This window comes from Anolis sagrei, chromosome 3, assembly GCF_037176765.1.
Source record: "Anolis sagrei isolate rAnoSag1 chromosome 3, rAnoSag1.mat, whole genome shotgun sequence".
Lineage (NCBI taxonomy): Eukaryota > Metazoa > Chordata > Lepidosauria > Squamata > Dactyloidae > Anolis > Anolis sagrei.
The window spans coordinates 46,486,201-46,503,491 of NC_090023.1; the positions used below are offsets into that span (position 1 = coordinate 46,486,201).

The 17,291-nt window shown below is 38.4% G+C and overlaps 1 protein-coding gene across 5 annotated transcripts in view; it reads right to left on the bottom strand.

The window, feature by feature from the left end:
- CD47 (CD47 molecule) overlaps positions 1 to 17,291 on the bottom strand; it is a 73,324-nt gene that overhangs the window by 28,706 nt on the left and 27,327 nt on the right. For all 5 annotated transcript variants that reach the window (XM_060770665.2, XM_060770664.2, XM_060770663.2 and 2 more), the window contains exons 3-5: positions 11,702 to 11,791; positions 3,865 to 3,966; positions 1,583 to 1,675 (exon numbers count right to left, since the gene is read on the bottom strand). In XM_060770665.2, coding sequence (XP_060626648.1) covers positions 1,583 to 1,675; positions 3,865 to 3,966; positions 11,702 to 11,791 — 285 coding nt within the window. The remainder of the gene's footprint in view (positions 1 to 1,582; positions 1,676 to 3,864; positions 3,967 to 11,701; positions 11,792 to 17,291) is intronic.

Consider the following 17,291-nt stretch of genomic DNA (forward strand, 5'->3'; position numbering starts at 1 on the left):
CAAAAACAAACGTAACTGTCAACTAAAAATACTCCAAGAGCTAGAGGTTCTAAGCTAATTTATTTTCCAACATCACAATAAAAACAATGTTTAAATACAACAGATAAACAGTACAATACCCAAATCCACAGATTTGATATCAAATGATTTCAGAGCCACACTCCAATGAAATGTGGGCCTTTCTGGGTCTATGCAATTCTGTGGCCCAAGGTTATTATAAAACTGTACTGGGGGGGGGGGGGGTTTAAAGAGGTCCATAAATTAGAGTGTTTGTAAATCTCTTTAGGTTCTCCAGTGTTATTCTATGGTATGCTTCTGGCTCAAGTATAGTCAAAATATAAGGTTTACTATTACCCATGTTTTCAGGTATCCACGGGGATCCTGGAATGTACCTCCTGTGGATATGGGGGTTGTACCAAACCAGAAACTTAGCCAATCTCACGAACTAGCTAGGTTTTCTCTGTGAGCATACATGGTTATGTTAGTGCTAAGAGGAGTCTTGGATTCAAGCCCACCTACTTACCATGTTTTTCTGCCTCCGTTTCTTGTCTTTGGGCTCATGTACATTACTTAAAAAGCCATGCTCGCCCCAAACCACACCTGATGCACAGTGACTTCCAGTAAGTATCTGGAGTTTTTAGCCCTTAACTTAACTGTGCTCCACACTAAATAAAGTCAGGGGATACTCTGGTGATTGCGGAAAATTCCAAAGTATATGAAGGTTTTGTGGCTGTCTGGACAGCTGGATTTGGTTCATTTTCACCCAAATCACTCACAAGCACATCACTTTCATGATCCTTTCACTGTGCTAAACAGCGTGTGGACAGAGATGGGTTGTCCCCATGTTGCCCCTGGTTCTCGCTAGCCACTGATCACCCTATAAACCTCTAGGCATTGCAGTCGTATCTGCTGAGGTCAGAACAGGGCACCTCATTATAATCTAAGCAGATAGATTTATTTGGGAGACAAGGAGACTCAGAGAGACTCAGCACAACATATATATGGCAAATATTCAATGCCGGAGCATAAAATAAACTATAAATATACACAAACACTATAAAATCAATTATCTCCACTATTAAAATCAATTGTTTAAAACCATCTCAGATCAGCCATCTCAAATGTGTCAAGCAATGGCCAAGCACTTGCGGGAGCTCCATGGAGCAGCAGTGGTGATATGAGCCAGCGAGGGACAGGTTCAATTGTCTGGATACATACAGCGTGATTTCATAATTACATGCTAGATCTGGGGCAGCTCCAAGCACAAATGCCACACATTAGCCTGTTCCATGTAAACATGCCATTTGGCAGCAGACAGTAACAGATGATTTTGATTATTCCAAACAGCAAAAGAAGAAAAGAAACTCCTGACTCTTCAAAGTCCCCTATACAATCCCAGAAATGCCACACTTCAGCAACAGTAAGACTTTTCCAGTATCATTCCAGGACAGAGCTAAGAAGAATATTCTATCCCCCCCCCCCCCCGCCCCAAAAAATGCTTCACTTCTATTTTGTCTCCTTCTGTCTTTCATATTAAATTCTGGGAATAATTTTCCAAGTTAGGAAATCAACGGATTCTTACCTGATGTGAACAGAAAGTGAAGAATGGGCACTAAAATAAAAGCAGGCACTACTATTAAGGCAAGGCCAATTCGTTGTGAAGATTCATATCCCGCTATAAAAAATCAATTAAAACAGAAGCCATTAATCATATAATACAAAGAAGAATTTTAAACACATACCTAACTATCTTCTATTTAAATTTGAGTTTCAGAGTACATAACAAGTCTTTAATAAGCAACCACGGGACTGCTTCTTGCAAAAAAACAAAAACAAAAAAGCACATACCAGAGCACTGAATACATAGCTAAGCCAACAAACATTTTGTCCATTTTATTTTTGGGTATATCATAAAGGAAGCAGTATTAATACTTAGAGGACTCAAAGCATTTAAATGGGATTAATACAAATTCTATCCCCCAATATGACTATATTTACTACATTCTAAAAGAAGCAGAAAATTATGAAAGTGACCTACTTAAATGTTCCTTCAGGGAAAACCAACATGAGAAAAATACAATTTTTCTGTTAAACGTTTACATAACAGGAATTCATGCATTACATAGCCATCCAATCTACTTAGACGATATAGAAGTAGTCATATCAAGACTACTGAATAAGGATAAGAAAGAAACACAAATTTCAATTGCTACTTTTTTTTTTGTTTTAACCATTTAAACTGAATGCTGGATTTCTGTTCTAACTGTCCCAAACTTTGCCTGTCGCAGATTGCAGGCCATCTGGGCAAGGATCGTATAATCGCATTCCACTCCTCCCAAACACAGGCTGGGTTTTTAAATGATTTTTTACAAATAAAATGGCTTGTACAGCTAATGAAATAAAGAACCAGTGTGTAATGTAAGACATCACATGACCAGCAACTGCTGGAATATGATCTCAAAATGACAACTATGTTCTGTACAGTGCTACTCTAGCATTTGTGGCAAATAACTGCTTTGAACTAATAGCAGAAACATCTGCCACTAAGTTGAAAGTGCTGGACACCAAATTTGGCAGCAATATAGCTTCAAATAATTTAAGTGGAGAGGCAGATATATGAATACTATATTTAATGTAATTCATTTTTCTGGTCTAGAAGGCAGGCAGCGGAGATCCCAATCTGTAAGGGGCAGTCCAGCCTGCTTGCACGTTCGTCAGGCTCAAAAGAGGGGGCAGCAGAGGACACAAGTGGCAAAAGGGATGGGGTGGGGGGCAGAGCTTGGCAGGCCATGTGTAGTGTAGGCCTAATCTAGAGCACCTTCATGGTTGGTCTAAATTTATCTTGGCCGCATGGGTGGGAACTAAGGGAATTCTGGACCCACATCTTCCTCTCCTCTATGACATTTTCAGTGTGTCTTTCTTACCTCTTGTAAGATGTTGGGCAGGGGGAAGACCCTGTGGAAATTGCTGTGGAAGGTAGGAGATGAGATCTTCCCTGCATCAAAAGACCTCAAACTGAGATTTCTTTTCCTTAAACGACCTATACACTATGCTATTTGTGAATTACGATTGTGCAGATATTTTTACCCCTAAGACATATTTAATTATCTAATTCATAAGTTATTAGACATGGATGTCTATTAAAGTTTTCAATGTGTTTATTTCCCCCATAAAATTTAAACAAAAATGCACGCTGGTGCATTGCCTAAAGCACCTATTCTTAGTTTAATTATTACTATATTTATTTATATCCTGCCTTTCCCATCTGGGACATGAGATGGCTTACAATAGTTAAAACCATAAAGCAGAAAATGTACTTCATACAAAAGTTTAAAATGTAATCAAACAATCAATAAAATCAAAACAAATTAAAAGCATAACATTAAAAACACAGGGCTTGAATCAGCTGGTAGCCAAGTCAATCCCCACAAGACCAAGGATGGGGGGAGGTGGGCGAGTGGGTTCCCCTCCATCTGTCCCCTCCGGAGATACAGAGCCTTGTCTTGCTTTGGGGGCATTTTTCAATGCATAATAGTTGCCATAGCATAATAGTAGCAGTTCCCTTTCTTTAAAAAAAACAAAACAGTGTGACTATTATGTGATGAAATATGGCAAGTTTACAAATTCCCACCTCCCATGATAGATTATGCTCTTAAGCTAGTGGAAGTTTAGTTTTGGAAAGAACCAATTCTTAAAACTTGCTGCTTTTTCAGTTTGTATTTCTGAACAGGTGACATCAGCTCCCCTAAGATATAGAATCTATTCTGTGCATTGTCAAATTGAGACAATCAACCAACTATTGGCCTGATTATCACACAAAAATCTTACTCTTACTTCAAGAACTTAAGTTAGGGTGCACCTTACCTGGAATTAAAAGAATGATACCTATCACAGCAAGAAAGATGACTATTAGTTCTGAAAGAAATAAGCCAATCTTCTTAGAAAGTGTCATGTCAAATCTCATTGCTGTAAAAATAAAAACAGAAGAAAGTAATACTTTCAAAACTAGTAATTAGTTGAAGAACACCATATACCATGTTTAAATTATTCGTTCTGGAAGTACATCAATAGAATATTAAGACAATGTTTCTGATAACGATTTATGACAATACAGTTTATAAATTAAGATACACAAGAATGGTCATGCTGCTGTCTTCTCTTGATACATGTCTGAAAAATGCATGATCAACCATATCCACATATTTACAGAAAGGTACGAATGCTCCCATGCCAAACAACTATACTGTACCTAAGGTTTACTAGGAGTTAAAGAAGTAGAACAGACAAAGACAGAAACAGAGGTAAATATAATTCTAACTGTGCACATAATAGACTTTTTAGATCTAAGAGAGATGAGCTACTTAAATGCAATTGCCAGTCCTAGTTAGAATAGACACGGTGAAGTACTTAATGAATTCTAAGTATACATTTAAGTAAATGCCATAATTAAGTGGGATAATTCTAGTTGGGACCCCCTCACAGACACACCATTAAGATTTATCAAAAACTGAATGGTCCCAGGTCCCATTCCATACTGAAAGTTCAAAGAATAGCATGGAAAGATCTTCATGTGCCACTAAGTCCAACACACTGCTCAAAATGCAGGCTCTCCAGATAGAGCATCCCCAACAGGTTCAGTCTCTTTTTGAAGACATCCAGGGAAAGAGACCCAAAAAACTCACTAGGCACTTAACTATCAAACTACTCTTGTTTTTAATATGCTCCTTTGAATTTTGATCAAAATCTAATCTAGCTTCAAACCTTAGACTTGGCCACACTCTCTAAGGCAGCAGAGAACAGGCCTCTCTGTGACAGCCTTCAAGGTATTTAAAGAGTGCAATCATGTCACCCCTAAACCAGAAGTACCCTATATATCTTCCTATGCATTCCACAGATATATAAACCCTTTGTCCTAGTTCCAACAGACCTCACTACCTCTGAGGATGCTTGCCATAGATACAGGCGAAACGTCAGGAGAGAATGCCTCTAGACCATGGCCATATAGCCCGAAAAAACCTACAACAACCCAAAACATGCTTCTCTGCTGTATGTTATAATCTATAGTTATTTGTAAGTATTTTCAGATTATGCAGTTCTGTCATATTTTTCACTACAGAATTATTTCTGCCTGCTTGGTATAATTCATCTTTCTACAGCAGTTCCAAATTGATCAAGTAAAATCTATAACCCTAGTGAGGTAGAGTCATACAAAATCAGGCTGAAGTAGGGGACAGACAGGTTTCTTGATGTGAATCCCTTCATGTTCAATTGTCTGAGGATACAAACCAGTTTCTCAAAACTTCTCAGGTACAGAGTACTTGCTGGGCAGAACACTGTTTCTAATGCTATATAAAACAAATACTAATACTGCTTTGTCAACAGTAATAAGTATTTAGAACCATAGAAACAGATACATTCACAACTTACACAGTCAACAGTACAATCTGGTAGAGAAACAGCATGGTAACCATGGGCCCTGATGCCTCTCATGATTTTGAAAACCCAGGGACCAGGCAAAAGTCCACATTAATATATAAAATGAATAAAACATATTATCTATTCCGTGGCATTTCTAATTCTTGGCCTCCAGATCCAAAACACTTGCTCTTGCACCCCTGCACCAGCATATCATCAGTGATTACTTTCTTTGCACAAAAATAGTATTAATGGGAATTTGCTAAACTGATAATAAGGCTACTCTACCAAACAAATAACTTTAGGCCTAAACAAGTAGGTTTATATTGGATGACAGAAAATGATTTAATTTTAAGTGGTAAGGGTCTTTATAATTATTTAAAAGGAGTATATTACAATAATATGTAGGAAAAACTACCTTTTTAAATACCGTATTTACTCGAGTCTAATGTGCCATTGAATCTAATGCACACCTCAGTTTTCGAAACCCTGAAATCCAAAAAAGAATTTACCATATTACACGTATCTAATGTGCACCCTAATTTTGGGGAGGTGATTTAGTCAAAAAGGTGAGCAATAGTATTTGAAAAATATTTGAAAAACAAACACAAAAATTAACTGTGGTTTATAGAAGTCAGGATCACAGATTTTAAAAAGGAGGAAATGCAGCAAGCAAGATCACCCTTTCACAATTTTTAAACCCAGTTTTGATACTGCAGATTAACCTAACATTTGCACAGTTATCACACAACTCTTACAGAAATTGGGTTTGTGCTAATCACAGCAATGAAGAGGAAGTCACTCCTGAGGCTCTATGAAAGTATACACTACACAATCTGCAAAAATCCAGCCACGTTTCACACTGGTAAAATGAGACCCTTTGCTCCAACTCCACAGTTCCATGTCAATATGAGGCTGGTAAGAGATGCTGCATTCCAACACTTTCTTTGCCCATTTCAATTACACAAATGCAGTCCCTCACCAGGAGAATCTACAACTCTAGAACTAAGTGCCATGGTATCTCTGATTTTATTTCAAATTACAAGTGCTCTGCATAAAGTTCAACTCATTTGCCACTAGATCTCTGTATGGGAGACAGATCAGATACTACATTCTCTTTTCTACTTCAGCTGAACATGGTAGCCTTTTAAAAATGCAGTCAAATTAGGTATACTACAGAAGTGGTTCATTTCAAAGACTGATGGTTCATACGTTTACATTACACTTTGGTAGTCTTCCAAAGAAAAGAAGTTGGGAAAACTGCACACTCACTATTGCCAGCTGTGCTCTTTTCTGCCCTAAGCATTGTTGAACAAACTACCAGGTACATTTCTAGTCAAGAATCATCACTGTAGATATTGTATGATGTAAAAAAGACGCAGTGTGATTTTTATTATAAAGAAGAAAGAATACTTGTAAATACAATTCTAAAGAGCAGCATTTGAAAGCTGAACAGTCAACAGTAATTTCTTTTCACTATAGCCATGTTTTCTAACATATCAATAAAGTCACTGGCTTTCAGTTCACTTCTGCGCCACAGTAACAAATAGGAAATAAATAGAAAAAATCTGTATTACTACTCTGACTGTTTGCTTAATCAGTGTGCAGAGAAATAGTGCCTACAGGCATTGGGCTAGCCGCCCCAAGAAATGCTGAATCACATAGCCACACTGAGTCCCCTTTGGGGGAGATAAAGTGGGGCATAAATAAATAAATAAATAAATAAATAATAGATGTGCAAGGTTCTCCTTGCACAAAGGAGTCTCATTTTTGACCTTAATATTATATGCTGCAGGACCTAGGAGGTGTCTACAGACAATGGCAGCTCTTCGGCTTAGAAATGGTGATGAGCACCACTCCCCAGATTCGGACACAACTAGACTTAATGTCAAGGGGAAACCTTTATCTTTAATATATACTGCACTCACACTGATGTCCAAAGCAATCAGTGGTGTTCTGACAAGATATTGGCTGTTACACTGTCCGAATGAGTAGGGTAGCAGATTTTGATGAAGAAGGAAATTTCAAGTCATAAAAGAAAAATAAATAACACCTGGCATCTTCAAGTCTCCACTTATGCACTGAAGATAAGCAGAATTTTTATAAACAAACTAGACTCAAATTGTACTGCATTCAATAAATAACACACTCAGGTTCACTTCATATACAAATCAATTCGGATATGAGTCAGTACAGAATAGGAATTGTTAGATGATCATCTAGTACAGGCATGGGCAAACTTTCTAATTTGGGAGCTGCATGGTGGGTGGGCCAGGAGGAAGTGGGTCCTTGCAAAGTCCTCTCCCTGTCCTTTCTTCCCCTTCCTCTTCTCTTTTGAAGGCAGAAAGTGAAGGAATGATGGGAAACATTCCGAAAAATGTCAAGACTTGGCTGTTTGAGAAAGCGTTTTAAAATGCAGTGTAACAGACATAGGAATATGGAACGACTGGATGATGATACTGGACAAGACAACAGTTTTAACTAGGAGTCACAAATGATTTATATTTTTATTGATTTTGTATGGTTTTATATTATATGTTAATGTTTTAAATACTTTTATAGTGTTGTTGGGCATTGCATTGTTGCCTCTGTAAACCATCCTGAGTTGCCTGAGGGCTGAGAAGAGCAGTATACAAATACCGTAAATAAATAAATAAATAAACATTTGGATCCCAAAAGGGTTAGTCCTGGTCAGGATGAGATGGTGGACTGCAGAGAAAAAGTGCATCTATGAGACCCCGTATTGCTTACTCCAGATATAGAATCCTACAATCCTTGAGCTGAAAGAGACTCCCAAGGGCTATCCAGTCTAACCCCCTATCATGCAGGAAGGCACAATCAAAGCACTCACAATAGACAGCCTCTGTGGAAAAGCCTCCAGAGAAGGAGACTCCACCACACTCCCAGGCAGCCTGTACCACTCTCCAACAGCTCTTTCAGGAAGTTCCTCCTAATCTTTTCAGTGGAATCTCTTTTTCTGCCATTTGAAACCATTGCTCCCTTGTGCCCTGGTCTCTAGAGCAGTAAAAAGTCAGTTTTCCCCCTCCTCCTCTTCAATGGGACACCCTTTTAAATATTTTAACATTTGGTTTTAACAAGTAGTTTATTAAATCATGAGTGCAACCCAACTACAGTTAATGCAGATGTTCTTTCTTTGGAATAAAGGAACAACTCCTTTACAAATAAAGCTATTTAGGAAATTTAAAACTAGATTCAAAATGTCAATGAAATGGGTGACACTATCACTATGAAGGCCCTTTTGCTAGTACTCACTCATCTACCTTGCCTTAGCCAGCAGGGGCCCTCTAAGAAATATGCACGAGGGGACATAAAATTCAAATACTCTGATTTCATACTGGGAGGAGGTATAAAGATCAAAATTAGCCATTTAAATTGGATCTACAAACAGAGAGAAAACTACTACTGATGTAGTTATGTCACCATGTGATTAGAGTACAATTTAATTTTCAAATAACTGCACTTTCAAAATTGTTTTCAAATATTGTCTATATACAGTGTATTAGAGATTACCAGAGCAATGTTACTCTTATCTGACCAGGGCCACAGCTGATGAATAATCTCATCTGCTTAAAAAAAAAAAAGACACTCCATACCATGTCAGCAATTTGGACAGATACAGACAGAGGGGAATTTCCAAAATGTGAATCTGATCTCTTACATGGATCTCAATATTGTCTATACAGGCAGTCCCCAAGTTACGAATAAGGTAGGTTCTATAGGTTTGTTCTTAAGTTGAATTTGTATGTAAGCTGGAAGAGGTACATTTTAAAGTGTAACTCCAATCAGAAATATAAGTGTGTGTGTGTGTGTGTGTGTGTGTGTGTAAGCTTTGGATAGCACAGAGAAGGGCTAACACACCTATGGTGTTTGTTTTGCTAGTTGTGCCCCTGTTCAGAAGATTTCGTCTCACTTTCTGTCCCTTGTGATAATTGGATTTGAAATAATTGGCTTGTTGTGGAAATGATTGTTGAGAATGCTTCAGTAGATACAACTTTTTCCCATGTAACTCTTTCAGGAGAGAATTTCCCTTCCAGGGGGCAGAACTCTCTCACTTCCTGCTGTCTCACCCCCTTTCTTAACTAGGAGTGGTTTGTGAATCAGATGTCTGTAACTCGGGGACTGCCTCTACTGAGATTCAGCTTATTGGTCTTCATCTAGGTCATTACTCTGCTTAACTCAAACTAGATGCGAGAATTAATGCAGTTATGTATCATCTGCATTTTGACATGATATCTCAAAGCCTTCAAGAATATCATATATATCAAAGCTAGTGAAACTTGTGCCCTGGTGCTACATCTAGCACTCTGCAGTTCCCCATACTGTCACATCTATGTTCCCAATACCATAATTTGTTGATTTCACAGCTTTTCTACAGTTTTCCCCCTTTCTGAAAGACTGACACCAAACTACTCAGAACATCTATGGAAGTGGAATTAGTCTTCACTCTAAAAGCGGTTTCCTATCCTATCCTTGAGGCAAAAGTTAAATAGCATGGGAGAATACAAAAAAGCCATATGGAACCTAACTGCATAAAATGCAAGGCTTTAGCAAGCAAATAATTTGCCAACATCACCATTCTGTTGTTAGGAATAGAACCATTGTGCCACAGCACCTCCACTGCCCAACCAGGACAGCTTATCCAGGACATCAGAAGCAAGGGAATCAAAAGGATCCAAAAGATCCAACTGAACTGACAAGGCTACACCTCACTATATGTCCCTTGGCAAAAATCAAAGCAGACTGACAAGGTCTAAAGCTAGATTGAAATTGACTTAGAAACACTATTCACTGTCAAATTGACTGGAGTTGTACAACAACCATCTATCTAAGTATCTCAGCAGAAATAGCTATTATTAGCAACTAGCCAATAGCTATTGAGATCTTTGGGACCCAAAGAGTGTTTCTCTGGCTCTTCTTAAGTGCCTGGAACCATTCTCTTTTAAAGAGGCATTCCTCATTTCACTCTGGCGCAATGACATAGGAAGGAAAGGAATACAGTGATACCTTGACTTACACAATTAATTTGTTCTGTGCTGAACTCTTACCTCAAATTGTTCTTATCTGAAAGCAAAATTTCCCATTGAAATGCATTGAAATGTTATTAATCTGTTCCACCCCCCCCCCCAAACCACCAAATTAGGTGAAAGGCAACCTGCTAGAAATGGGGGGGGGGGGCTAGTAACAGCAACACTAGAGCTTGAAAAACCCATAAGTTGGTGCAAGTGTAAGTCAAAGTTTCACTTTACATTTTTTAAATGATAAAAGTCTGTCCTTTCACCAGCTAGCACGAGCCTTTTCTGTTCTAGGTAGAAGTTCTGATAGCCTAAATATCCTAAAGGCACCAGATGATCCCATCAGATCTTGGAAAGCTAAGCACAGTTCTGGTTAGAAATTGAATGGGGGACAACCAGTGAATACTAGGTACTGTACGCTACATCGTATTTCAGAAGAAGGAACTAGAAAATCACCTTTGAGTATTTCTTGACTAAGAAATCCTATGAAATTCATGTGATCATCAAAAGGCAACAGATTATTTGAAGGTACACATATATACACACAGATAAGCCATGATCTCCCCCCTCCCCCAAGAAAAGAATGAGCAAAAAACAGGTCCCTCTGCCTGTTTTTGTGTCCCTGCCATTACTCCTAAATTGTAGCCATGTATTAACAGCAAAAAAGCTACAATTTTACTTGTCTATAGCTGTGTATAACACTCAAATAGCTCTCTTTTCCTCAGTTAAACTGGAATATTTAAGATACTCTTTTAAAACAATCTAGAAAGGATGAATATAATATTATCTATTGGAGAAATAGATGCATAACAAAACAGGCATCATATTTTCATACCAATATCTTTACAGAATAATTCTATAAAAAGAGGGAATAGTTTGGGATAGGATGATAGCAGCCAGCACCTATCTTTATGTTAATTAGATGACTAAGATATTGAAAAGCCAGAGACATGTACAAGCTTCCTTTGTGCTATGAATTATAGAAAGCATTAATTACCATTCACAGGTTGTATACACAAAAGATGGCAGACGTCAAATTAATTACGATGTAATCTTTCATTCTATATTATATTTAAAGCATAGAAAATATTAGTTAAAAGTTACATTAACTGCTCAAAGTGTGTAACCTTAAATATTTGGGAGAGGAGGCTGCAGAGCATCCCTTCCATTTAATCTTTTCTAATTCATATGGAAAATACTTCATAATAAAATAAGCCCTAGCATTGATAAAGAATATGAAACGTCATACTTACCTACAACCACTGACTGAGAAAAATACAAAACAGCTGCAACAATCACGGTGGCAATGATGAAGGAGTTTTCTGTGGGCTTAAACCATGAAGCTACAAGTAAAATAAATATAGTAAATATCACATAAAATTAGCTTATTGTAGAAATACATAACATAAGCTAGGGCTACCTTACAAATTATTAGTTCTAAATTAATTGGAAAAAATTCTGAATCCCTTTGCACATTTGTGTTTTCTAGATACGTTTTGATAAACAAACCATTCACAGCCGTAATCATAATTGTTCTCTTCCTACTTAAAAATGATAGCATGGTTGGATATTCCTGAACCAGTCTCTTGGACATTTCTCTATTCCCTATACTAGCAGCTTCTCCATCTTAATATACTTACTTATTCTCAGGGGGAAAGGAGGGAAAATGAACATTAAAAGACAGCTCTCCAATTTCATTTTAACATTCCATAAGCATTTTACAGTGAACATCAGAAAGATAATAGAGCAGCCTATCAGCAGATATTAAAAACCTTTATATTCCATCCACTGGTATCCCCTGGAGTACAGTTACTAAATATGTGCACATGCATTAAAGATTTGAACATATAATTCTACATTGCTTTCAAGTGGACTGTTTTCAAAGGAAATGAAGAAAAACTTGTTCAAGTTTAGAATCATGAGCAAGGATTGCTTTAAGCTATGGCATTTACAGACATATACACATTTTTGAATTAAAATGCTTTTAAATAGTTCTTGATTGGGGCTGCTGAAGTGCAACTCTTCAGGTGATGTTGAACTGCAGTATCCAGCACCTCTCATCACTAGCTGTGCTGACTATTATTAGTGGAAGTTACTGTTCAACAACACCTGGAGGGACACTCTTTGTATAGCCCTATTTGAGAATGCACATTGTTTGGTTTTATTGTTCTTCTAATCTAGTCTCTCCCACCAAGTTCATTAATTCATGCTCAATTTCAGATCAATATACTAACAAATTGAAACTCCAAACATGTTTTACTACAATGGCTTGCTATCCATCCCAAATGCTTATAGAATCCATATCACCACAGAGTGTTTTCTAAGCACTCTGTGTCCTAATATTAATACTGCATCTCCTCAATGAAACCAATTAATGCTAATGAATTAAGAAAAGCAAATTCATTTTGGGGGAGGGGGTGGGCGGGGCGGGGAAGCAACAATGCAGAGTATCTGGATTCATGGCATACTTCAGATGTTTCAAGGTAAATATGGATCACATTTGCTATGTGTTTTTATGGTAGAATTGGCAGATGTTGGGGTGGAAGCATCCCCTCCTCCAAACTCCCATGTATGGGAGAAATTGAACAGATCTAGAAGCAAATTCACTGCACACACTTCAGCAATTGTCAAGTACCCACTACAGTCATAAACACCACAACTGAAGGCAAGAGTTCATTTTTTCATATAAATCTATGAAGCTCAGAACTATATATTTTCAGGCAAGTTGTATGGTAAAACTCAAGGTTAATGCGGAAAAGACAGCATATTTGTTAAATGTTAGAACAGAATTGATTGGGGACACATCTACACAGGCAAAATTAGACAGGGCAGGGGCGAATGGACTTCATGGCATCCCAATGATGCACAAGGCTGATTTGATTGAATATCTAACAAGGCTGCTTAATGTATCCTTGTTTCAAGTTACTTGAAGCTGAGGGAAGCCCGAAGCTTCCCTGCACTTTGGGTATGTGTGAACAGTTAGACCAGTTCTGATTCAAAACCATCTTGCACTGTTTACATGGCCATTCTCCTTTCTAGAGCTCAAGCGGTCCATGGTCAGGGGGAGCTACTTAACGCCACCATCACTGTGTCAGAATAGTGGTATCATTGGGCGTGAAATTGTTGGTGGTCATTGAGCGTTGGATATACTGATACTGGCTGGAGTGCCAAAGCAGTGAGAGAAGAACAGTAGATGGGGTTCAGAGCCTGGCTATGTGGACCCCCTGAGGCTGGTCCAGAGTAGCACTCTGAATCAATTCTGGCATCTATGTCATATATGGCCCTGGGATGGGTATATAGAACTTGCAAGAGTAGAATCACATAGCTGTTTCTGAATTTCTGTAGAAACTTTGCTGACAAAAACAAGGAAGCGGAGGCAGCCAAAGAACACGCTGAAAAAGCTATTAAGTCCTTTAGAAATAACCCAAAGCAGTTATGATATTCTTGGAGAAACAAAGCATATGCTTTGAGTAAACTCAATGATATTCCAAAGTTTCCCTGATGTGCTTAATAACTGCTTCAGTACAACACAGACCCACCTCCATGCAATTCTTTAAAATATACAATGAACAGATCCAGCTAAGAGCTGAGACCTGAGCCATGAGGTATCTCACAGGAAATTTATTCATAGCATGCTATATCAAATAATGTTTAAAAAGCCTAGATGAATCAAGAAGCACTTATTTCCATGGTCTTCCTATCTGGAATATCATTATAGTCCAGAGAATCAAAGGAACAGCAATCTGATCTGGAAAGAAACTACCCTGAAATGTATGTAAGGGCGGGGATGTAAAGAATATTCAGATTTTTCCCCCATCTCCAATAAGACAGAAAGTGTAAACTACCACAAGGTTTGTTGCCTTATGTAAGGGTGTAAAGAGCTTTGTTTTACACAAAATATCCAAAAGAATGCATGACAGCCACTGGATTTTGTGGAAATTGTTGTTTCTTTTTATAGAAAAGCAATGTGTTCTATGTTTTAAATGCATCATGGAATGTTAACAACAAAAAAATGGCAAAAAGAGAAAACTCACTAAAATGCATTAAAACGGCTTTATTCTTGTCTGGGAATATTGTGTTTTGTTCTGCATGCCACAGTGAATGAAACAAAAATGTATACCTCTGCTCAAGAATCAGCAATGCTACAAAAATGGCTGAGCCAAACAGCAAGATGCTCATCTTAAAAGAACAGATGTAAGTTGTTTAACCCATCTCCATGTTCACCCTTCACTCGGACTGCTAAAACAAGACCCATTGAAGTTTGTGTGTCTTCTTTACTTTGCTGTGTAGCTAAAACAAACTGTTGCTGTCTTTGGGGGCAATTACCAAAGTCTCCCTTTCCACCCCTTTTCTTTCAGACTGTAAGCCTGTAGGGCAGGTATGGGCAAACTCGGGCCGGGGGGGGGGGCACATATGGCCCTTGGGCTTTTTTCTCAGGCCCTTCTTTCTCCCACTATCCTGTCTTTCCTTCCTCTTTCTTTCGTTCCTCCTTCCATCCTTCGCTTCCCTTCCTTCCTTACCTCCCTCTTTCTCCTTCCATCCTTCCCTTCCACCCTTTCATGCTTCCTTCCTCCCTCCTTCCCTTTTTTCCTTCCTTCCCTTTTGTCTTTCCTTCCTTCTCTCTTTCCTTTCTCCCTTCCCTCCATCCTTCTCTTTTTTCTTCCTCCTTTCCTCCTTGGGGATGTTTAACTGGGAGAAGAAAGGGTAGAGAGGGAACATGAGAACCATGTTTCAAGATTTTAAAGGGTGTCCCATTGAGGGGCGGGGGGGGGGGGGTGACTTTCTTTCTGCTGCTCTAGAGACCAGGTCACAAGGGAGCAATGGGTTCAAATGGCAGGGAAAGAGAATCAATGGAAAAATTAGGAAGAACTTCCTGGATAGTAGCATAGGCTGCTTGGCTGTGTGGTGGACTCTCCTTCTCTGGAGGCTTTTTTTTTTTTTTTTTGCAGAGGCTGTCTATGGGGAGTTCTTTGATTGTGCCTTCCTGCATGGCAGGGTGTTGGACAGGATAGCCCTTGGGGATCTCTTCCAGCTCTAGAATTCTGTATCAGGAGTAGGCAATATGAGGTCTAATAGATACACTTTTTCTCTTCCACCCACCATCTCATCCTGACCAAGGCCAACCCTTTTGGGATCCAAACATTTCCCATCTTTCCTTCACTTTCTGCCTCTGAAAGGGAAGAGGAAGGAAAGGAAAGAGCAAGGAGGGGCTTGGGGAGAACCCCCTCCCTCCCAGCCCACCCACCGCGCTCCAACCACCATGTGGCACCTGAATTAGAAGTTTGCCCATGACTGCTGTAGGGAGAATGTCTTCATTTGATATTGATCTCTTACAAGCAATTCTGAAAGCTATTTCTGGTGAAGGTGGGCTAAAATTCTTTCAAAAATTAACTAAGTACGTTGCAGGCAACTAGGGCAGAAATAAAGAAATTTTATAACCTCTAACTTGAATTTTTGGGTTCTTAAGTTTTGTGAGATATAGCCTTCTCTGCCTGAGAGATGTGGTGCCACAACGAACTAAAAATCCCAGGATTGTGAAGGACGGAATTATGGTAGTTAAGGTGGTCTGTAGGTGTGAACCTACAGTGTAGATTTAATGCAGTTTGACACCACTTACTTGCCATTGTTCAATGGTGTGGAATCATACAAGGTTATTTAGCCTTCTTTGACAAAGAGTGCTAGTGCCTCACCAAACTACACATTCCAGGATTCCATAGCACTGTATCATGACAATTAAAATGGTGTGAAACTGGATTAATTCTACAGTGTAGACACACCCTAACTGCTATGGTTACTAGCAGTCTGACCTACACCTAAATTCTCAATTAATAGGCCTTGCTTTTTGCTCCTGCAGTTACTGGTTGGTACCCAGAGAAAGGATTATCTGGATAAAGAGCAGCAATGGAAAGCTTGTTGAGACTGCTAAAACAAGACCCATTGAAGTTTGTGTGTCTTCTTTACTTTGCTGTGTAGCTAAAACAAACTGTTGCTGTCTTTGGGGGCAATTACCAAAGAAGGCACCAGAATTTGAAAGGCATTAACCCCCTGTCTCTCCCATGTTCCTATAGGCAGAACACATTCCACTTCACCAACTGACTGATTCAAATTGTTGTTAAGGAAATGAGGAAATAAAAACAGATTCTACCTAAAATGGCAGAAATTAAAGTTTGCCTTCTTGACTTTAACCTGCTGAGATGGCAGATGAAATTACAAGAGATTCTAGTGAATATCTGACAAGGGAAAAGGAATGCAGTTGTGCTATCATTTTTTAAAAAAAGCAAAAGTATGCATTTTGAAAGTTAAAATCTTAACAGCTATTAAATAGACCCCAGCTGAATATTGCAAGGATAGAGTCTGTTAATGAGGTTTGCCAAGTTTAACAGAGGGCAAGACTACTGATGGCTGCTAGTCTTCATGGCTATATAAAGTCTCAAATTCAAAGGCCAATTTCTATTATGAGATCCCTATAACTGAACAAATACAGAAACTGTAAAACCTATCTTTTTCCACCTGAAATAGGGTTCGCACAATATTTTAAGGCTTACGGGGTTTTGTGTAGCTGTTTTTTTTAAAAAAAATTAAACATCTTTACTCTTAGTTTTAAAATAAATGTAACAATACACCACTATTGCTCCACATCCACTCAGCAACTAATGCAGCAGAAAAGGGAGGTGAAAGAATGACATTTGAGTAGAACTGGTTCTTACTCAAACCTCTTCTTTCATAGGAATTATAACATAATAATATTCACAATTTTCAGCATACTGAAAAAAAAGATACCAGTTTGTATAAAATGCATCTGGTTTAATTTTTCCTTTGTTCAATAAAGCATCATAATACAAT